Here is a 22,855-nt window from a genome sequence, read left to right on the forward strand (position 1 = left end):
GGCTTCCTTGTCTAGGTCAGACACAAGGCCAATTGCTAAGACAGAGGAGAGTGGGTGGAAATCTGGGTTTGGGAAAAATAAGGTCTGAAGCATCCACATGTGTTAGGCATTGCCCATAGATACTCACCTGGGGTGCTGGGTTTTAAAAAGGGAAATCAGGTTCCTGGGCCCAACCCAGACTGAGTGAATCCGAATGTCCAGGAGAAGGCATAGCAATCTATATATTAAACAAATGCCCCATGGGAATTACATCTTCCAGCAAGCTTAGGAAAACACTGTCCTAGAACAAGTGACTCCCAAATACATTAGAATCACTGGAGCTGCTTTTTGAAAAGAGGATCATGAAAAGGCCAGGCGCAGTGGCTCACATCTGTAATCCCAGAACTTTGGGAGGCCGAGGCGGGCGGATCACGAGGTCAGGAGTTCAAGACCAGCCTGACCAACATGGTGATACCCCATCTCTACTAAAAATACAAAAATTAGCCGGGTGTGGTGGTGCGTGCCTATAATCCCAGCTACTCAAGAGGCTGAGGTAGGAGAATTGCTTGAACCCAGCAGGTGGAGGTTGCAGTGAGCTGAGATGGCGCCACTGCACTCCAGCCTGGTGACAGAGCGAGACTTCATCTCAAAAAAAAAAAAAAAAAAAAGAGAAAATAGGATCATGGACCCTGTACCCCAGAGATTCTAATTTAGGAGGTGTGGAGAGGAGCCTGGGCCTCTGGCTTGTTTTGGAAGCTTTCCAGGTGCTTTTGTGGGCACCCTGTTTGGGAACTGCAGCTGAGTGGCCCTGAGCAAGCCTCTTCTGTGTAGATGCAAAGTACCTGTGTCATATTCACTGTGACTATTTCTGAGTATTCCTCTCTAGGTTAAATTAATGGCCACCTGTTCTTAGCGTTCTCATGGAGTTCAACAGCTACTTCCTGACTTAGTATGTTTGTGCTGTGTGCAAAGCCTTGCTGCAAACTGCAGGCCGCCAAGTTCTGGAAGACAAGGTTCTTACTTTCAGAGAACTTATGGCCGGCCAGAGGAGGGCAGTGTGCCCTGGCACAGATGGAGGGTGAGGGGGTGTAGGCAGTGGGGATGCAGGCTCAGTGCCAGACTGAGTCACTGGCTGAGGCAGGGGCCACACCGCGTGGGAAGAGAGTTGGTGGAGCTGATAGTTCGCCCTGGTTGTATTTAGTCTTCTGTCACCAAGGCTAAAATAAGACTTGGGTGTCTTTAAAATTTCCCCAAATCTGGGGATTTTCAAGGTGACAGTCTTTGAGGCTTGGCTGGAAATGCATGTAGTTTGTACACGGGATAGCCAGGTGGAGGAAGAGGAGCAGGAGTGGCGGCTTCCAAACCCCAGCATCTGTCCCAGGCTCCTAAGTTGAACACTGAATATCAAGAAGGTGCCAGCCCCTGAAGGCAGGAGGTGAGCAGGCCTGGCTGAGGTTCAAAGGCCCATGTTCAAAGGCCTGGGTTAGGGGGTAGGAGGCTAACTTCGGGGGAGCACGGTAGGCAGGGTGGGGGATGGGGAGCAGAAAGAGATGAGGATGGGGAAGTAGACAGGGGCTACATCCTCAGAGTTTTGTAAGCCGGGCTTTGAATTTTATTCTAAGTGGGCAGGAAGCCAATAGAAGGTTTTAAAAAGGTCTGTATTGCATTTTCTTTTTTTTTTTTTTTGCATCTCACAGATACATTTATTCATGCTATGAAGTAAACAGCACTTATACAAGCGTCCCATGATGTTTCACCTTTCCATCTAACATAGCTTGCATTGCATTTTTAAAATTTATTTATTTATTTTTTATAGAGACAGGGTCTCACTATGTGGCCCAGGCTGGTCTCGAACTCCTGGGCTCAAGCGATCCTTCCTGCCTCAGCCGACCAAAGTGGTAGAATTAGACAGGAACCACCATCTCCAGCCTCTTGCACTGCATTTTAAAAGTGTACTCTATGTGGAAGAACAGACTGTAGCTGGCAAGAGTCAAGCATGCACTGTCTGTTATGGTAGTCCAGGCACAAGAGGGAGGCGGTTGGTTGGGGGTAGTCTGGACAGATCCGGAGCGGTGCAAAGATTGAACATGTTTTTTGAGGTGGTATGGACAGGACTTGCTGCTGACCCAGGTGTGGGAGGAATCAAGGACCTTAGATGCAGGACTTGAGCAACTGCATGACTGGGATGCTCTCACAGGATTGGCAGAGGAAATTAAAAGTCCAGTTTGGGCCACATGGTTAGTCATCCAGGGACTGACTATATCCAAGGGGCAGCTTTAGGTGCAAGTCCGGAGTCTTGGACACAGCTCATGGCTAGAGGGATAGATGTAAGCACGCCTAGTATAGAGGCAGGTGAAATGTGGAGCAGAGCACTGCGGATATGGAAGAGCCAGAATAGAATCCTGGGCCACCTCAACATTAAGAGAGTGAGCAGAGGGGGTAGCAAGAACAAATGGATCTCAGGGACCATGTTCCATGCCAAAGAAAGACATGACCTTTGGAACCACAGATAGGCTATTACTTTCATATTTTTACTGCATGAAAGAAGTCTTTTGTCTTTCCATTTCCATTGTGAAGGGAAGGTGTTTCTCTCTTTCAGCCACTGTTTTGTGGTTGATCCCTCCCCAGGGCAGGAAGTCTGTCTGGGTAAGGCCTCTGAGCCTGGAGAATACCTTCCACCTAACAGATCCTGTGGCAGAGACTGAAGGGCTGCTAGAGGAGCGTAGAGGCCTCAAGGATTAGGAGCACCGCCTTTGATTTTCCAATTGGAGCAACTCTCCCAGGATCGGCTCCCAACTCTCCGAAAGTCTTTTCCTTTCTGCATGCCCAGAAGTGGAGGGGTTGGGAGCTGGATGAGATTTCTTGCCTAGCTCTATAGTTCGTACTTACTTTTTAAAGAAACAGATGTCCTCATCCAGGAGATTTTTACCTCAAAGCCATAGGCTGCTATAGAAGATCCTTATTTCCTGAGATGTCTAAGAAAAGCCCACGGAGAAACACTAGGACTCATATTTGTCTGATGCACCACAGTTTACAGAGCCCCTTCATTTATATTATTTCACCACCACTCTTTAGTGTGGCTTTTGTAACTATTCCTGTTTTGCAGATTAGGAAGTTAAGAATCAGAGCAATCAACTACTTCCGGGTTCCACAGCTGGTAAAAAACACCATCGGGACTTCCACCTGGGTCTTCTGACCCCAAATATTGTGCTGCCTGGGTTTATTCCCGGATACATCTTGCATAGAAGTGATTCAATGCAGACATAAAAACGTGTTTAAAGAACTTAGAAATATGGTTATGTTAACAAAAATATGCCTGAGTGACAGAGACCTTGACTGAACTAGAAAGATCTGGCTGGGCATGGGGGCTCATGCCTGTAATCCCAACACTTTGGGAAGCTGAAGCAGATGGATTGCTTGAGCCCAGGAGTTCAAGACCAGCCTGGGCAATATGGCAAAATCCTTTCTCTACTAAAAATACAGAAAGTTAGCAGGTGTGGTGGCACGTGCCTGTAGTCTCAGCTACTCAGGAGGCTGAGGTGGGAGGAGTGCTTGAGCCCTGTAGGTTGAGGCTGCAGTGAGCTGAGATCGCACCACTGCACTCCAACCTGGGCAACAGAGTGAGACCCTCTCTCTCTAAAAAAAAAAAAAAAAAAAGAAAGTAAGAAAAGAAAAAAGATTTCTGGGTCTCCAACCATAGGTTAGCATCTGCCCATGGGAATCTGAGTCAAATCTGAGGGTGCCAAGCTGAGCCACTGACCCTCTCCCTGGGAGGCTGGCTAGGATTCCCAGAGAATGGGACCCTGCTGCCACCATCCCTCTTTCCCTGCTATCTGATGGCTTCCTGTCTGTGCACTCTTGGCTTTCAGAAGAGAAGCAGCTTCTCACAAAGAGACAGAGGACTCTCCTACTCCCAGGGCTGGCAGGGCAGAGAGAGCTGATGAAACTGGCTTGGGTGGAGTTCCCGTGGTTACAGATGAGACCTTGGGGACAGGTAGTCCTCAGTCGCCAAACGCTTACGCAGGGTGTGCCCTAGCTGTTAGGGGAGATGTCTAGGTGGGGAGATGTCTAGGTGGGGAGATGTCTAGGCGGAGTCTCCTTTCCACGCTTCCTTCCGGATGTCAGAACGGTCCCGGGAACACTGCGGTTCCCGCCCGGTCCACGGGGTGGCGCGCGGGTGACACAGCTGGGCTCCTGGGGCCAGAGAGGAAACGCCGAGTCAGGAGACGCCGACTCCTGGTTCCTCAGCACGGATGCTCAGCTTTTTGCAATTCCTAACCGCCTCCACCTCTGCTGCGACAGGTCGGCGTGGTGGTGACGTTCCTGGTGCTGCTTATTTTCTCCTACAACGTCGTCTTCCTGTTCGTGGGGACGGCAAGCCTGGGCCTGTTTCTCAGCAGCACCTTCCCCAGCATGCTGGCCTACACCGAGGACTCGCTGCAGTACAAAGGTGAGGGCCGGGCCCGAGCCAGGAGGCACGCTCTAGCTGGGCGCCGCCGCCTCGCTCTGCGCCCTCTGTGTGCTCTTCTAGGCCAGCACCATCTCCCAGCGAGAACGCTGCCCTAGCTCCCTGGAGAAATGAATGCCCCGCTCCTGACTGGCGGGAGCAGGCTCACAGCGGGGGTCATTCTGACCCGCTGGGCTTCCTCCATTCAAAATGATCTCCGTAATAATGGGATTGCAAGTCACAGAGAGCAGTTAAGCTTCTTTTTTCTATCTGCTTTGTGCCCATTGTAACGTCTGCTGACCTGCAGCTGACATTTTGTGCGATATGCATGTGCTGGAAATGCCAAGTTCAAAGAGAAGCAAAGATGCACAGGAGAAGTTATGGCATAGGAAAGGCATTTTGTAACCTAATTTTCAGTAACAGTACGTGCCTGCCTCGTGGCTGTAGTGGATGTTGTTAAAAACATAGAGGATTAGAACACTGACTCCACATCTGGTATCAGGAGTGACACAGCCTCTTTGATGTCAGAAATCTCGAATTCTCTCTACTAATCTCCCTCCCCTTTCCCTAGCCTCCCAAGTGCCTATAGCAAAGATCTCTTTTTTAATGAGTTAATTAAAAATAATTATGTTTTGAACATCACCAGAGACGCACCAGAGGCTGGAAAACCAGCATTAAGATGAGCAATTTCTGGCCGGGCGTGGTGACTCACGCCTGTAATTCCAGCACTTTGGGAGGCCAAGACTTTCGGATCACCAGGTCAGGAGATCGAGACCATCCTGGCTAACACGGTGAAACCTCGTCTCTACTAAAAATACAAAAAAATTAGCCGGGCGTGGTGGTGGTTGCCTGCAGTTCCAGCTACTTCGGAGGCTCAGGCAGGAGAATGGCGTGAACCCGGGAGGCGGAGGTTGCAGTGAGCTGAGATTGCGCCACTGCAGTCCAGCCTGGGCGACAGAGTGAGACTCTGTCTCAAAAAAAAAAAAAAAAAAAAAAAAAGATGAGCGATTTCTTTAGAGAGGAGTGGGGGAAGTTGGTGTACAGGGCGAGTCAGGGCAGTTAGAGCTGCACCCAGCTGTCATCCACAGCCTGGATCCTTGAAATCGAAGGATAAGCCCCAGATAATTTTAGCACATAACATCACCACCAGTGGTTAGGAATAAAATCTTTTCTATGATAAAGCTGCACAGTTTTTGTTTTGTTTTCAAAATGGAATTTTTTTTATTATATAAGTCATATGTGCTCACTGCAAAAACCTCAAACAATAGAAGCATAGTTTAAAGCAGTAAGTGAAAGTAACTGAAAATAACCCTCTTAGCAGTTCATTTCCTCCCAGATCCCTTCGGAGCTTGTGAGACCGTTCTCTGCGCTGTTTAATTTGTAGTTTAGAAGACAATTCCTGTGAGAGAGTGAATTAGAGATTCAAGTGCATCTGAGTTTCTTTGGCTTCTGGCTCCTCTGAGTGGGGGTACTATATATCATCTGAGAAACACCCCCAAATCAGGGCACACCTGGTATAAATTCCATTGCAACGTGACTCTGAAGAGATCCTGGCCATGGTGAAAACTGAGGGCAGAAAATGCATCAGCCAGTCATCATCTAGACAGCCCATCACTCACCCATCTTTCTGCTACTCAGGACATCATGCTGGGCCCTACGGGACATGGCCAAGGAAACACAGCCTCTCCCTGCCGCTTGTCCTAACAACAGGACAGCCACGCACCCAGCTCCCACGGGCGAGGGCCCAGGAGCCCTCAGACTCCTCCCTCGCCCATCAGTCTCCAAGCCTCAAGGGAATAAATGAAGTAATGAAATAAGGTAGCTATCACATGTCACACAGCATAACTCGAGTTTTAGGTGATCAACAAATGTTAGAGCTTAATAATGATAAATGAGACTGGGTGCGGTGGCTCACACCTGTAATCCCAGCACTTTGGGAGGCTGAGGCATGTGGATCACTTGAAGTCAGCAATTTGGGACCAGCCTGGCCAACATGGTGAAACCCCGTCTCTACTAAAAATACAAATATTAGTTAGGTGTGGTGGCGGGCACCTGTAATCCCAGCTACTTGGGAGGCTGAGGCAGGAGAATCGCTTGAACCTGGGAAGCGGAGGTTGCAGTGAGCTGAGATTGCACTCCAGCCTGGATGACAGAGCAAGACTCCGTCTCAAAAAAAAAAAAAAAGTGATATTGATTGATTCTGCCTGCAAATAATCACTCAAATCCATTCTCTTCATTTCTTACTGTCCCTGCCTAATTTAAGGTCTTTATCTTCATTGACCTGCTTGGACTAGTTAATGGTACCCAGCTTTTTCCAAGTTCTAATCACCTCCATCCCTTCTTTGATGGGTCTTGACTTGTCTCCTTGTCTTCATTCTTGCCTCCATCTAACCCAGCTGGCTGAACGTTAAAATCACCTGGAGCGGCCGGGCGCGGTGGCTCAAGCCTGTAATCCCAGCACTTTGGGAGGCCGAGACGGGCGGATCACGAGGTCAGGAGATCGAGACCATCCTGGCTAATACGGTGAAACCTCGTCTCTACTAAAAAATACAAAGAAACTAGCCGGGTGAGGTGGCGGGCGCCTGTAGTCCAGCTACTCGGGAGGCTGAGGCAGGAGAACGGCGTAAAACCCGGGCAGCGGAGCTAGCAGTGAGCTGAGATCCGGCCACTGCACTCCAGCCTGGGTGACAGAGCGAGACTCTGTCTCCAAAAAAAAAAAATCACCTGGAGCTCTGGTACCAAAACCCAGTGACTGGGCCTTATCTCTGAGTCTGATGCAACTGGCCCGGGGCAGCTGGGTGATTCTAATGTGCAGCCAGAGGTGAGGACCATGTACCCTCCACATGGTAAAAACGGGGCTGCGCTGACTTCAGCAGCACGTGTACTAAACTTGGACCAGCACAGAGATGATTCGCATGGCCCCTGTTCAAGGATGATATGCAAATATGTGACGTGTTCCCCAAAAAACCCAGAAAACAGAGCTGATCACAACCTCCAGATCTACCTAAGGAGCGTCTTTCTCTCCAACCTTCTCTCTCCCTGCTTCCCTTCGAAGCCTGCATCCTAGCCACGAATTACATGCTATTCCCTGACAGCACAAAAACTGTTCGTACCTGCCTGCTTTGGCACATGGTGAACCCTCTGCCTGGAACGTCCTCCCCGCTCCATCTCGCCCCATTATCTGCCTGCTCTTCCTTCCAGATCCAACTCCAGGAAGCATCCCCCTCCAGGAAGCTCCTCTGATCCCCACTGGAAAGGTGTGCCTCCCCTTTGTGCCCTTTGACGTTGCCCCTGTCTCTCATGTTTGACCCATCTCAAGACTTTTGTACCTGTGTTATCTGCTTCTTCTCCTAGACAACATGACCCCAGCAAGGGACAAGGGTAAGAGCATGGGCTGTGCAGGCAACAGCACACCTGGCAGTCCTGCCTCCAGAGTTACTAGCTTTACGACCTTGTGCAGTTTCACTTCCTTCCCCTCTCTGAGCCTCAGTTTTCTCATCTGTAAAATAAGGATGCAAATACCTGCCTTTCATGATTGTTTTGTGAATCAGAAAAAATGTAAAGCTTTTGACTTAGCATCAAAGCTGGCTCACAGGCACTCAGTGTCTTGTTAACTCTTAGTATTCACCTGAGCATCCTCAGTGGTTAGCACAGAACCCAGTGGTCCTCAGTTTCTTAAACAAATGAGTGGAACAGACAGTTGGGTGCTACTGGAATTCAGGGAAGGGAGTGAGGGGGCAGTGTTGATTTAAATAAAAGTAGCTTCATAGAGGGGATGGGATGTGAGCTGGCCCAGAATCTAGAAAAGCAGAGAGGAAAATGGAAAGGCATTCCTGGGCAGGGTGGGGCAGTGAACAGAATGAGAGCAAAGGCACAGAGACAAGTCTGAACGTAAGTGAGACTGAACGAGCTAGAAGGAACATGAAGTCCAGAGTAGACAATGATGACAACCATTTTATTAAAAAAAAAAAGTAGTGTCTACTATGTGTTAGCTGCTGTGCTATTAACAAGCACTGGTTTATGCCAGTGATCTATATGACAAGGCATGGCCATCCTCTCCTGGGCTTCCAGCCTTGTGGGGAGGGCTGGCTGGTCAACACAGTGTGGTGAGAGCAGGTGCAGGGTGATAGCACAGCACAGAGAAGTAAACCATCCAGGCTTGGGGACCAGGGAGGAACATTACTGATGGAAGTCAAAACTAGGACCTAAAAGATGAATGGGAACCAGCTGGCCAACATGATGGAACCCCATCTCTACTAAAAATACAAAACTTAGCCAGGTTTGGTGGTGCATGCCTATAATCCCAGCTTCTTGGGAGGCTAAGGCACTGTACTCCAGCCTGGGTGACACAGCAAGACTCTGTCTCAAAAAAAAAAAAAAAAAAAAAAAAAGAATGATAATTTACCAGAAAAGAGGAGGAGGAGGAATGTTCAGTGGGGAGTAAAGGTGTGTGTTGGCCCGGATGTGAGAGTATGGGGGTTGCAGGGGGAGAGAGAAGCCTGAGCCGTCAGCAGGGGCAGAGTCTAAAGGGCCCTGCAACCACATGAAAGCCCTTGGCCTTCATCCTGAAGGCAGTGCTGAAGGGCTTGGGCAGAGAGTTGGGCTGGTTTTGAGTTGACTGTGTGCCAGTCCTATGCCAGGCTCTTGGCATGTCTTACATCAGAGTTACCCACACAGTAACTCTGTGAAGGATGTGTGAAGCCCATCTTACCGAGAAGGAAACCAAGGCCTAGAGAAGTTAGGGAACTTGTTTAAGGTCACATGGCTAGTAGGTGACAACCTGGGCTTGGAACCCAAGTCTGACTCTGAAGCTTAGGCTCTGAAGGTCTGCGCCATGCTGCCAGACTCATCAAAGCGTATGGCTGGTCAGTGCAATGCCAGGACGCGAAGACACTAATCTGCTTGCACCAGAGGGCTAGTCTCAGGATATCAAGAAATCTTTCTAGAAAGGTAGGTAGCAGTCAGAATGGGAATGGTGCTGAATGCCAGGGCTAAGCAAGATGGGATTTACCCGAGATAGTGATGAGCAATTGAAGGTTTCAGAACAGGAAGGGACAAAATGACAGTAAGACCTTGGCATTCCCAAAGCAAAGTTACAGGCTCATGTCTGAGAAATCCAAAGTAGTCCTTTCCACCATGCCATCTTCCAGAGTTTTCCCAGAAGCAACCTAAGTTTGCTTTTTTTCCCCCCCTTTTTTGACAGGGTCTCACTCTGTCACCCAGGCTGGAGTGCAGTGGTGCGATCATGGCTCACTGCAGCCTCCAACTCATGGGCTCAAGGGATCCTCCCACCATAGGCTCCCAAGTAGCTGGGACTACAGGTGCACACCACCATTCCTGGCTAATTTTTTAAAATTTTACTTTTTGTAGAGACCAAGTCTTGTGATGTTGCTCAGACTGGCCTTGAACTCCTAGCCTCAAAAGATCCTTTCACTTCTGACTCCTAAAGTGCTGGGATGTGCCTCCCAAAATGCATACGCCACTGCGCCTGGCCAACAACCTGGATTGTAACACTGACTTCTGTCTCCTTAACTTGTCTTTACCAAACCAAACCTTCTCTTTTTGTTAGGCTGTGCAACCACAGTGCTGGTGACAGGGGCAGGAGTTGGCGAGATGGTGCTGCAGATGCTGGTTGGTTCGGTATGTGGGGACCTTTAAGGGTGAGGGGAGCATTTGGGGAGCACTCCTCTGACAGGTGAGAAGATGCAAATAGCCGCCTTCTGAACTCAAACTGTCCCTTTCCTGAGTCTCCTGCAAAGCCAGCAGGGCCCCCTGTGCCGGTGTTACCTGTTTCCGTTTCCAAGCCAGCCCTGAGAGCTGAGTCTCCATATGTGGGATCTGGAGATGTGAACGGATGCATGGAAAAGTCCAAAGCAAACACAAGCCATGTCTGGGAGCGGGGCCAGAGGGGGCCCGTGGGAATGCTGTTTAGCTCTCAGAGCCTGAGATGGGTTGGAACTGCAGTCAGAGTTCTTTTTCCGTCCCTTTGGAACCCACCACTCCCTACCCCACCTCTCACAGTCTCTGGCTGCACTGCAGAGGGCCCAGCTTCCTGCCCAACTCTGGCCCTGACCGAGAGGGCCAACTCTTCCAGTTCTCTTCAAATCTACCCATGTTTCATTTGTTCACCAGGAAAAAAAAAAAATAAAACCTAACATCTACTTTTTATTGAATACTATAATGTAGATATTATTCCTCTTTTTACAACAGAGGATACGGAAACTCAGATGAATTTAGCAACTTGCCCTAGGTGAATCACACTTCTAGTAACTGACAGAGAGGACCTCACATCTAGATCTTTCAGCCTCCAAAATCTCCCTCATCGTGACTCAATTCTCCTTTCCTCCTCTTTTGCCCTGCTGGAGGGAGAAAGAGCTACATCTCACCATACCCTCCTCATTGAAATGACATGATGTCTGGGACTTGCTTTAGTGTAACCTAGTGCGGAAAAGAAGCACAAGGCCACAGATGAAACTGGTGCTGACTGCTAAAGTTGAGTGATGGGTTCGCTGGAGCTCCATATACTACTTTAACATGTTTTAAATTCTCATATTAAAAGATTAAAACAATATATATCCTTTGCAAAGTTCTGGTTAGGGCTTATGGGTATAGAAGTACCTAGTATGACTGGAATTTCAGTGATGATAGAGATTGTCAGAAGGTTCCAGACCACAGAGCTGCAAGGGACTGCAGGGGGTCACCAGGTCCAGCCCCTGCCTTAGAGCAAGACTTCTGCCTTCTCCAGACACATCAACCTGAAACAAGGCCAAGGTCTCCCTCCTCCCTGTGATTCCATCTCTTAGTGTGACGGGCCTCAACTTGACTGAAAAACCAGCCAAGGATGGAGAAGGCTGCTTCCTCCAATACACCTTCCACATGAAGTTTTAATGGTCTGTCTCTCTGTGTTTTCCCCTTTGGCAGATATTCCAGGCTCAGGGCAGCTATAGTTTCCTGGTCTGTGGCGTGATCTTTGGTTGCCTGGCTTTTACCTTCTATATCTTGCTCCTGTTTTTCCACAGGATGCACCCTGGACTCCCATCAGGTAAGGAAAGAATCTGTTTCTACACAAGAGGAGGAAAACAGAGCTGGGGTGGGGGGTGGGGGGAAACGGGGGACATGCTATGGATCTTAACGTGCCAGAAACGCTGCTCTGTTCCAAGTAAAATGCAAGGAAATGTTTATTTTTCTACAGCTTCCTTTTCCCCCCTTCCTGCTTTCCATACGATTGTCTGCGCTGGACTCTTAAGATAGGCGAGAGCTGGGTCAGCTGACTCATGGTTTCTCCATTAGCAGAGGGGCATGGATTGTGAACTTGGCTTCCTGCATCCCACCATACCACGGAACCATGAGCCAAGAATCTCTTTCCAGCCTGTTCAGGGCACTGAAAGGCAGAGCCTGACTCCTTGGCTGGAACTCAGCCCAACGGCCTAATTGGCCATCTCTTTGCAGTTCAGGATTTTGATTCTAGTCCAAATCTTTTTTTCAAAAAGAAGTCCTTCAGGCCAAGTAGCAAAGAAAGCCTCCTTCAGGGCAGAGACACCTCCTAAGAATAGTCTCCCTTCTAGAGACCCCAGGCAGGGGGAGTCCCAAAGCTATTTTCATAACCCTGAGCCCTTACCTGCCCTTTTGCCCACTGCTTTCCAAGTGCCCAGGGACTGCATCGGCTGTGTGCAAAGCCAGTTCTGAAGAGAAGGTGCCCAGGCAGAGACTTCGTCCTCTCTATAAAAAGCAAAATAATCACGAAAAGACTAAAGGAACAGGCATCCACCATCTGCTCTCAGTGGGTTAACATATCCATCCTCTAAATACTCAGTACAAAGGCCCAGAAGGAAAGGTGGCCCCCAAAACAGCACTAACTAGAGCCTCACTTCTGAGACAGCAGTACTGGTTCCCACAGTGCAGTTTCATTGAAGACCTACATTCAATTAATATTTACTGAATATTAAATGAATAACACTTCATGGGTTCCTTATTCATGGGAGACAGACACATTCCCCAAGCCCTAGACAGTAGTCTCAGGAAACTGCCTCCACCAACTGTTCGCCAGAACTAGGGGGTCTGACTTTTCACTTTGCTCCCTCTAGAGCCACAGAATGGCAGAGAAACAGACTGGGTAAGCTCTCAGAATGAATCATCGCTGCATCTCATCAGAGCTGCTGAAACATGCTACCTGTTTGTTTTGTTTTTCTTTTGTAGCTCCTACCCAAGACAGATCAATTGCAATGGAAAACTCTGAGAGCTACCAGAGGTAAAACTGGGTGAAGGAGGCAAGAGAAGACTTTCAGCCTCTTGATCACCAGCACGACCATACTGTTTCAGAAAGCTGGGTGGTGGTGGAGGCGCTCTCAATGACCGTTAGTCTTCTCCACTAAAACTTGGTTGGGTAGAGGAAATTAAATTGGGTCCTGGTACCTGGTCAAAATCATTAGAAATTTACCTGGCTTCTCAAGTTACCTTCTTCCCTGGTTCAGACTGTTGGTAAGAGCTGTCCAGACACCCAGATGGGAAGGAAAGAGACACCGTGTGCTTCACTCCATTTGTCACCTCATGCATGGACCATACTCTGGGTTTGAGATCATTCTTCATTGAAGTTTGTAAAAATAGGTTGAAATTGTAAAGCTCCACGATCATTGCTATATGTAGATATATTTCAATTTAAGCAAAACAAGCTGCAAGTTATTCCCTGGCATGCTCAAAGGATTTCTGTGCTTTTCACTTAATAGTCCAAAGTCCCTTAAATTCCTGCTGCAGACATCAATAGCTTATCTATATTCTCAGACACCAAAAGGAGAAGTTGAATCTTGCTCTCTTTGGTATACTAATGTAGTGGTATGCTAAGCTAGCTCATACCAGCTTAGAAAAGCTGATTGTAAAATTTTCATGTTGACAGCTGGTTATTAAATGCAGCCATTATTAAAAATCAAATCATACAAACATAATTAAATCAATTACATTTAAAACAAAGGTAATAAATATTCAAAGCATATCACTTCCTAATTGTATCTTGCTGCTCTTGAGGTAATTTCTGTCCATGGTACCTGTGTGGTGGAATTACTATGTATGATGGTGTGCTACTGTGCACCTTGTCCAACCCCACTCTTGGTGATAGCATGTTGGTAGCTTGCAATCAGCCAGGTGGGAGTGTTAGCATGGACACTGGCAAAAGCTACAGATCCCGGAGAGCCAGTGTTTAAACATTTACCAGCATACCACTGCTAGTAATCAAGGCTAACTGGTCCAGAAATTGCCCAGGAGAAGGAGATGGATGTTCCATTTTCCTCTATTGATACTGACTAGCATATAAAAGATATAGAAACAGCACTAAGAACTTCTGAAAATACCTAATGAAAATGTTACATCTTTTTTTTTTTTTTTTTTTTTTTTGAGACGGAGTCTCACTCTGTCGCCCAGGCTGGAATGCAGTGGCGTGATCTCGGCTCACTGCAACCTCCGCCTCCCAGTTTTAAGCAATTCTCCTGCCTCAGTCTCCTGAGTAGCTGGGACTACAGGCGCATGCCACCACGCACAGCTAATTTTTTGTATTTTTAGTAGAGACGGGGTTTTGCCGTGTTAGCCAGGATGGTCTCTATCTCCTGACCTCATGATCTGCCTGCCTCAGCCTCCCAAAGTGCTGGGATTACAGGCGTGAGCCACTGCACCCGGCCAAAAATATTACATCTTTTATAGGGGGAAAAAAACTCTTTATACCATGGCAAGGCCTTTTCTTTCACAAAAAGCTGGGCGTAATGAACAATTCAAGCTGTGCAGTAATAGACTGAAAGCCGAATTTGTTCAGGAGTTACAGCTTCTGTCCAGAGCAAATCCTATAGTGATACAAGGAGAATGTAAACTTGCCAGCTTTAGACAGGGATCAGTCCTGAGACTGCTGGCAGTAGCAAATGGCTGTTAGAGTAACTGTAAAATGGTTTTGCCTGCACTTTCTCTATGTATATACAAATGTACATGTATAAATATAAAAATTAAGTGATCATGGTTCTTGGTAACCTGTCCCAAGTGCTGTGATTCACATGCCTGACACTAAAAGGTTCTTCCTGGTCCAGTCAGCCAGCTGTGACCAACAGCAGCACAGCTGAGTGCTGAGAATCTGGCTGGAAAGAGAAATGTGGCTCAAGCACTGGCTCACTTTTTAGCTGTGTGGCCCTGGGCAGGTTACTGAGGCTCTTCCAACCTCACTTTTCACATGTAAAATGGCATTTCTAAAAGTACCTACCCTACCTCAATGGAATTCTGAAAAAATTAAGCGAATTTGTATAAAGCACTCACAATATGCCTGACACAGAAACTGCTTAATAAATGTTAGTAATTTTTAAAACCTCTTCATAAGCAGCTTAGAAATTATTCATGTTTGGTACATATTTATTGCAAGTCAAGCAGATCCAACTTTTTTGAAAGCTGGTGGTCTAGCAGTATAGTTTTAATTATGTTTGTAAATACTCAAAAGTATTAGATGCCAGTCTAATTTAAATGCAGTCTGACTGTAGCAAGTGACTGACCTGGGCAATGAAAAAGCAGTTGTATTTTTCTTGCGGTTTTTCAAGAAAATATCCTTTTTATACAGACTTAGAAAGAAGAATCAATGGCTATATCGAAGTTGATTGTGACTAATTTGTTAATACAGAAAAGAACATTAAAACAAATCTAAGAGTACCTTTCCTAAAATAAAACATTTCAACTTATTGTGTTATCCATTACGAAGAACAATTGATCCTCTTGTATAAACTCAGAAACAAATGGCCTGATGTTCCCAGAGACAGGTCTCTCTCATACTATAATATGGCTTATATTTTAGAAGAAAGAAAACTGTCTCACAAGGGAAACTGATTTAAAAAAAAAAAATTAAATAAAAGAAGAACCTCTCATAGCAAGGCTGAGTGCCACTATTCCCTATTACATAAAATCAGAATAAGGAAAAGGCAGATTGATTCTTACACCACACACTTCTCGATCAGTTACACAAGTAGGACATTCTTTCTCAACTTCCCTTCAGGAATTTGGACATTTCAGAATCCTGTGGAATCACCCTGTTCCCAGATTTCCCTCTGCTACTTGTGTATGGAAATCTAACCCATCAGGCACATCTGATTCACTAAAAGAAGACACAGTGACAGAGTTCTTTTAGAGTGAATTTCATTTATTCAGTCAAAAAGGATTTGTTAAGCACCTGCTGTGTTCAACGCACTAATCTACGTACAGACATACAGTGGTGACTGAGACAGAAGTCCCTGCCTCACAGGGATTATACCGCAGGTGAAGACATACAGACACCAAACAAATACTATATGTAACATGCCACAGGGTGAGGGATAATGTAGCACCACAAAGAAACATACAGCAGGGAAGGGGGGCAGGAATAGGGAATGTCAAGAGATGCTCTGGGGCCAGGCTCAGTGGCTCACACCTGTAATCCCAACACTTTGGGAGGCTGAGGCGGGCGGATCACCTGAGATCAGGAGTTCAAGACCAGCCTGGCAAACACGGCAAAACCCTGTCTCTACTAAAAATGCAAAATTTAGCTGGGCATGGTGGCGCACACCTGCAGTCTGTAATCCCAGCTACTGGGGAGGCTGAAGTGGGAGAATTACTTGAACCCGGGAGGTGGAGGTTACAGTGAGCTGAGATGGTGCCACTGCACTCCAGCCTAGGCGACAGGGTGAGGCTCTGTCTCAAAAAAAAAAAAAAAAAAAAAAGAGAGATGCTCTGGAAGGCATTTCTAAGGAGGTCCTATTTGTGTAGAAAACTAAATGATATATAAGACCAAGCTACCCAAGTATGTGAAAACATCCTATTAGGCAGGGGACACAGCAAGTACAAGAGCCTTAGGCTGGAATATGCTTATGGTACTGGAGGAACAGCAAGTAGGCTGGTATGGCTCAACTGCAGTGAGGAAGACTCACACAGAACGAGTGGGAGTGGTTGCTACAGGCCAGATCATATAAGCCATGGTATGTGTAGAGGTTTTTTTGTGATATAAGACGACTGGGAGAGTTGTGAGCAAATGACACGATCTGATTTACATATGTGAAGTATCACTGGTTGCTATGGAAAAGAGACTGTGGAGCAAGCATGGAACTGGGAAGACCACCTGAGTACCACTGCAATAGACTGAAGAAATAATGGTGGCTTGGAAATGTAGATAGCAACGGAAGTGGTGAAAGTGACTGGATTCAAGCAATATTTTGAAGGTGAAACTGACAGAATTTGCTGATGGACTGGGTGTAGGGTGAGAAAGATAAGAATCAAGGATGAGCCAGGCACAATGGCTCATGCTTGTAATCCCAGCACTTTGGGAGGCCGAATCAGATGGGTCACCCAAGGTCAGGAGTTCGAGACCAGCCTGGCTAACATGGCAAAACCCTGTCTCTACTAAAAATACAAAAATTAGCCAAGTGTGGTGGCAGGCGCCTGTAATCCCAACTACTTGGGAGGCTGAGGCGGGAGAATCGGTTTAACCTGGGAGGCAGAGGTTGCAGTGAGGCGAGATCACACCACTGCACACCAGCCTGGGTGACAAGAGTGAAACTCTGTCTCAAACAAACAAAAAAAGAATCAAGGATGACCTGAAGGAATCTGACCTAAGTAACTGGATACATGATGAAGCCATTTAACTCTGGAAGGCCATGGGGAGACATTCAGAGTTCTATTTTGGACATGATCATCTTATGATACAATCTTGGATGTCAAGAAGGCTGTTAGATATAGAAGTCTAGAGTTTAAAAGAGAAGTCAAGGCTGAAGATATAAATTTTGTGGTCACATTGCCCAGGTTGGAGTGCAATGGCGCGATCTTGGCTCACTGCAACCTCCGCCTCCGGGGTTCAAGCGATTCTCCTGGCTTAGCCTCCCAAGTAGCTGGGATTACAGGCATGCACCACCATGCCCAGTTAATTTTGTATTTTTAGTAGAGACAGGGTTTCACCTGTTGGTCAGGCTAATCTCCAACTCCTGACCTCCAGTGATCTGCCCGCCTCAGCCTCCCGAAGTGCTGGGATTACAGGCATGAGCCACTGCGTCCGGCCCACTCCTGTTTCATTTAATAAAATGAAGTCATTTTCATTGACTCCCTGCAGTTACAGGATGTCCTCCAGTAAGTACAGTGTTTTGTAGCAACAATCAATGTAAAATCATATAACTGTTACTTATTATCTCCTACCTGATAATGCCAACCCTCCTGGGAAATTACCCAATATTAGGGTATTAGTTTGTCATTAACTGCACCTATGAAACACAGAAAGTGCTTGCAAAACAGGTAGGCTTCTCAAAAGAAGTGTCAACAGTCAGAAAGGTTAGAAAACGGTGGTGACTTAAACAGGCTTTTTTTTTTGCTTGAGACGGAGTCTTGCTCTGTCGCCCAGGCTGGAGTGCAGTGGCACAATCTCAGCTCACTGCAAGCTCCGCCTCCTGGGTTCACGCTATTCTCCTGCCTCAGCCTCCCGAATAGCTGGGGCTCCAGGCACCCACCACCACGCCCGGCTAATTTTTTTATTTTTAGTAGAGACGGGGTTTTGCCGTGTTAGTCAGGATGGTTTCGATCTCCTGAACTCGTGATCCACCTGCCTTGGCCTCCCAAAGGGCTGGGATTACAGGCGTGAGCCACCGTGCACAGCCTAAATAGGCTTTTTAACTGAAGGACTTGGCACTCTTTATATTCTGAAATCCCTTTTGAACTTTCGTGAAGAACCCATTTCCCAAAGTAATTTTGCTTCTTCGGGCTACTGTCGCAGGTGATACTCTGAGAGCAGTGTGTTAGGAGCATGCAGCACTCCTCACTGTGCTCCACATGCTGACTGACCCATCAACCAAAGTGACATTTCACCCATTTCACCAGGGTAGTGAACTGCCCCCTTTGCCCCAGAACAATCTGTCACTCTATCCTCCTGTGATTTTCATTTAGAGATATGAAACAGCTCTCTCTGCCGTCAGTTTGCCACCTATAAACCCCACTTTTGGGCTGGGTGCGGTGGCTCATGCCTGTAGTCCTAGCGCTTTGGGAGGCCGAAGCGGGCAGATCACCTGAGGTCAGGAGTTTGAGACCAGCCTGACCAACATAGTGAAACCCCATCTCTACTAAAAATACAAAATTAGCTGGGTATGGTGGCACATGCCTGTAATCTCAGCTACTCAGGAGGCTGAGGCAGGAGAATCGCTTGAACCCAGGAGGCGGAGGTTGCGGCAAGCCGAGATCGTGCCATTGCACTCCAGCCTGGGCAACAAGAGCAAAACTCCATCTCAAAACAAAACAACCCACTTTCCCTTATGTATATTATTTTGACCCAATTCTGAAAAAGCCTAATTTCATTTGCTAAGTGAAGTCTAAATTGCTTTTTACAACTAGATAAAAGCCTCTAATTTTTTTTTTTTTTTTTTTTTTTTTTTTTGAGATAGGGTCTTGCTCTGTCACCCATACTGGAGTGCAGTGGTGTGATCTCAACTCACTGTAACCTCTGCCTCCCAGATTCAAGTGATTCTTCTGCTTCAGCTTCTCAAATAGCTGCGACTACAGGCACACCCCACCACATCCGGCTAATTTTGGGAGGTAAATTTTTAGTAGAAACGGGGTTTCACCATGTTGGCCAGGCTGGTCTCAAACTCCTGACCTCAGGTGATCCACCCGCCTTGGCCTCCCAAAGTGCTGGGATTACAGGTGTGAGCCACTGCACCCAGCTGATTAAATTTTTAAAAACTCTTTTTGAATGTAAACAAATTTTTCAAGTAAAATAAGAGATTTCACATAGTGAATATTTTTTCTAGCCACTCAGTTCTCTCTTAATTCCTTTTATGTCAACAATCATTTTACAATCTCCCCTGTTCACCACCTATCTGAATCCAGACTTTAAATATTTTAATGCAGATACATATCAAATTGTTGAAGGCCAGATTTTAATGATAACCATTGGGAAAACAACTCTTTCCTGACCTACAGTTAGCATGGATGAAAATGTAATACAGAGACTGTAAAGAGACCACTTCAATGAATGTGAGAGAAGGGAAATAAATAATCAATTCAGAAAACCATTTTGTTAAAAATATTTATTTAAAAAAATACAATTGCTGTCCATATCTAGTTGCACATATATCTATTAACATATCTGTATACTTTTAGACTTGTAGTAAATTTGCTACAGTGCTTTTGTAAAGCCAGCTTGCATTATACAAAGCAAATTCCTCTGTCAGTTCTTACATAAAATAGATTTTTAAAAATGTATATCTTTCCTAAAAGATGCATAATATCACCATTATAGAATTTAACAAAATTTTTGCATAAAACCTGGGAAGTGATAGAAAAAATGATCACCTGATTGGTCAGAGCAACCCCTTACTATGTCTGGAGATGCACTGAGTATCAACTACACATTTATTTTTCAAGCAGCATATTATTATAAAGCCCTCAAAGTGCTTTCGCATCCTTTCGCTCACCTCTCTACACTCTCTATAAAGTTTCTCTGCCGCATACAGATAGAATTCAAGACTCTAGCTACAATCATCCTAATCAATCTTAGAGCAGTATCTCTTTGTTTTCCAACAGGTAAGTCAGACTGCTTAGCTAGGTGATATGGCAGCTTCCCTCCAGCTGTTTCATCAACTAATATGAATTTTAATAAATGTTAGCAGTGACCATTTTAATTGCTTTTTTAGGAAAAAGAAAAAAAAAGGTGCTTCTAATACTCTGAAGGTGCTTTTTAGGTCTCCCTAATGTAAATTATGCTGAAATTAACTAAGATAAGCTATTCATAACACTTTAACAGTTATCCATTCCTTTGGGTAGGTATGCACTTACATTATATGTAAGTATCTCTACAAAGTGTTAGATACTGGATATGATATAGATTTCAATAAAACAAGGGAAAAAATAAACAATGAAGTAATTGTCTTCTCAGTTGAGCCCACAGGTTTGAAGAAAGCACTCTTGACATGTTCTTACTACTACATATCCCAAACTAAGACATACACATAAAATAACACATCTGTCCTGTGTTAATACTGATGGAGACACACTGCAATAGTCCCGTGGCAGACATATGCTTTTCTTCTGAATTACAGACTGGCGGAATGAAAATTAAGAGTTTATTATTAAATATCTTTTAATTTTTAAGTGATGTCCATACTTGATGGTTCACAAACTGCCACTGCCACCGTGGTTAAATCACTGGGTGTATGAAATTTAAAATAATCTAACCTAGAGTTATTTCCCATTAATCAAACTCATCCCTAATTGTCTCTTAGGAAGGTCTTCTTAAAAGAAGATCAAGTAGGGCTCATGAAAAATTACTGGTTTATTCTTCAAAATGAAAAGTTACATACCCTTATTTTTTAGCCAATTTGATTATTTGATAAAGCAAGGGCATAATTCTAAGAAACTAATTTTAATCAAAAATTTTTACTTGCCTCAAACTAAAGCTAACCAGTAGCAAAATGACTGGACTGAATTCATATTTAAGCTTCCCTGCCCACAAAGATAAATGAAAATGCTCAAAGGCAAAACTAAAGAAATATAATTGTGATTAGAAAAGATCCAGGGCCAAAATAAATAAATAGGACTCAACGAATAAAAAATCAATTGTATTCATTTCTTTTCTATCTTTACATATATGCATCTGTTAATTTCACTAATACTGAACAGGGAAGTTCATAAAAATGCTACTCTACCACATAAACAATAAATGTAAGCAATGAATGTACATACAAAGGCCACTGGTTAATACTGCCCCAAGAAACAAAACAATGAAGTATCTTAGGATTGTGTCCCCTACACAATAGACAATAAGCAACAATGACCAAACGGAAAAGAAACTTAAAATTGGATACTTTAAAAATTTAAGTGTAATCTATCAATTGCAAATTATTTTTAAAAATCGTTAATTTCTACAAAGCACAATATTAAAAGCTTGCAAATTATTTTAAAATATCCTAGCCAAAAGGGCATACCTTAGAAAGCCCAGAGGAACAGCTCATTAGGTAACCCATTTATCCCTTCTAAAAACACCCTATAAATTCCAGAAAACATAAACAAGAAATAAACCTTACTTCCCTGACCCTCAATATCCTTAAGTTGAAATTAAACAAAAATAATTAAGTGCTTCCAGTTATTAAAAATCAAACAGTGCTAATATTTGTGCCCAAGAAAGTGCCAAGTGATTAACACCAATATATGGCATTCCCACCCCTGAACTTTAGGCATTATTGAATGATTCCATTGGCTAGAACTCTGGGCTAGCCACAGGAAACCCCCACCTCCTCCCTGATCCCATCCAGAAGACACCAGGCCTGTGTGAGCATGACTCACAATCCTTGGAAGGGAAAACAACCAGAAGAAGCCTTTATGAGATGGGAAACAAGGCAAAGTTGAGAAGATCATTCAGCCCAAGACACTCTACTTGGAGGTTTTGGCTAATACTAATGACATACAGTTTAAAAGGATAAATTAGGCCACAATGCCAGCATTCCTCCACTACTGTATTCAATCCATGGTCGAATCTCTGTACTTTAGAAATACTGCTTCCAGTATAAACCTCCTCTTTGAGAAACTTATAACACAAACTAATAAAGATTTTACACAAATGCAAACATAAATGTAGAAATTTTAAGAAAGGACATCCTTATTTGCTCAATAATACATGAACCTAAGAGAACAGTTTACGATGACTTTGTTTAGAGTATGTCACATGTAAGCAATGTACTTCTAAAATGTTGGCAAGCAATTCACCTTTAAGGCCTACTGAAATGTGCAAAGCATTAATCTTTTAAAAAGTGGCAACTGCAAAGTACAGCAAAATTTTTTTTAAGTTTTAGTATAAAATAGACTACGAGCCATCAATGTATGTTCCCTCTGAAAACAGATTTACACACACACATTCAGTCAACACATCAGTATATACGCATACACACACATTTACTAGGACAATAAATCAGAATGACTTGGAAAGAAATGGTCTAGTCTCCCAATTAAATATTTCAAAGTAAAGTTTTCAACCTCATAAAACTTCCTGATGTGGACTATACTCAAATGGTTAGCACTCAAGAGATTAACTATGTTGACTGTATCCCTCATGAATATTCTTGTTAAAAGTTTCCTTTAAAATTATGTCAACAACAGCATGAATTTCCTGTTTTCTGTAGAAAGCTTAGGGCCAGTATTTCCCCTCTCACACAAACCACTCTGGATTTTCATATTTCACAATGAGTAAATGTGGATGGCAGCACCTTAGAAATTGCTATTTTCTGGCAGGCTATCCATCTATCACAACTTTTTTCAGAGAAGTGACTTGAAGAAACTGACAGCTTCAAATGAAACAATAATACTACCATTAACGATTCACCTTTCAGATTTGCTCGGCTTACAGGTCAAAACGTGACTCCTATGGTAACAGGTTCCACCAAGTACAATAAATAAAATCTTAATATACCACCAGCC

At 44.9% G+C, this 22,855-nt stretch overlaps 1 protein-coding gene and 1 non-coding gene across 3 annotated transcripts in view; both read left to right on the forward strand.

Moving 5' to 3' along the window:
- MFSD4A (major facilitator superfamily domain containing 4A) overlaps positions 1 to 15,123 on the forward strand; it is a 33,812-nt gene extending 18,689 nt beyond the window's left edge. Inside the window, exons 7-10 of one of the 2 annotated variants that reach the window (XM_023186949.2) lie at positions 4,282 to 4,429; positions 9,996 to 10,066; positions 11,348 to 11,468; positions 12,623 to 15,123. In XM_023186949.2, the coding sequence (XP_023042717.1) occupies positions 4,282 to 4,429; positions 9,996 to 10,066; positions 11,348 to 11,468; positions 12,623 to 12,678 (396 nt within the window). In that variant the 3' untranslated portion in view covers positions 12,679 to 15,123. The remainder of the gene's footprint in view (positions 1 to 4,281; positions 4,430 to 9,995; positions 10,067 to 11,347; positions 11,469 to 12,622) is intronic. The other variant, XM_023186950.1, reaches the window with a different exon arrangement.
- LOC111522837 lies at positions 7,287 to 7,393 on the forward strand. The gene has a single exon (XR_002725349.1). It is a non-coding gene; the product is annotated as a U6 spliceosomal RNA (small nuclear RNA).
- Positions 15,124 to 22,855: the final 7,732 nt, after the last annotated feature.

The sequence above is a fragment of the Piliocolobus tephrosceles genome, chromosome 1 (assembly GCF_002776525.5).
Source record: "Piliocolobus tephrosceles isolate RC106 chromosome 1, ASM277652v3, whole genome shotgun sequence".
Lineage (NCBI taxonomy): Eukaryota > Metazoa > Chordata > Mammalia > Primates > Cercopithecidae > Piliocolobus > Piliocolobus tephrosceles.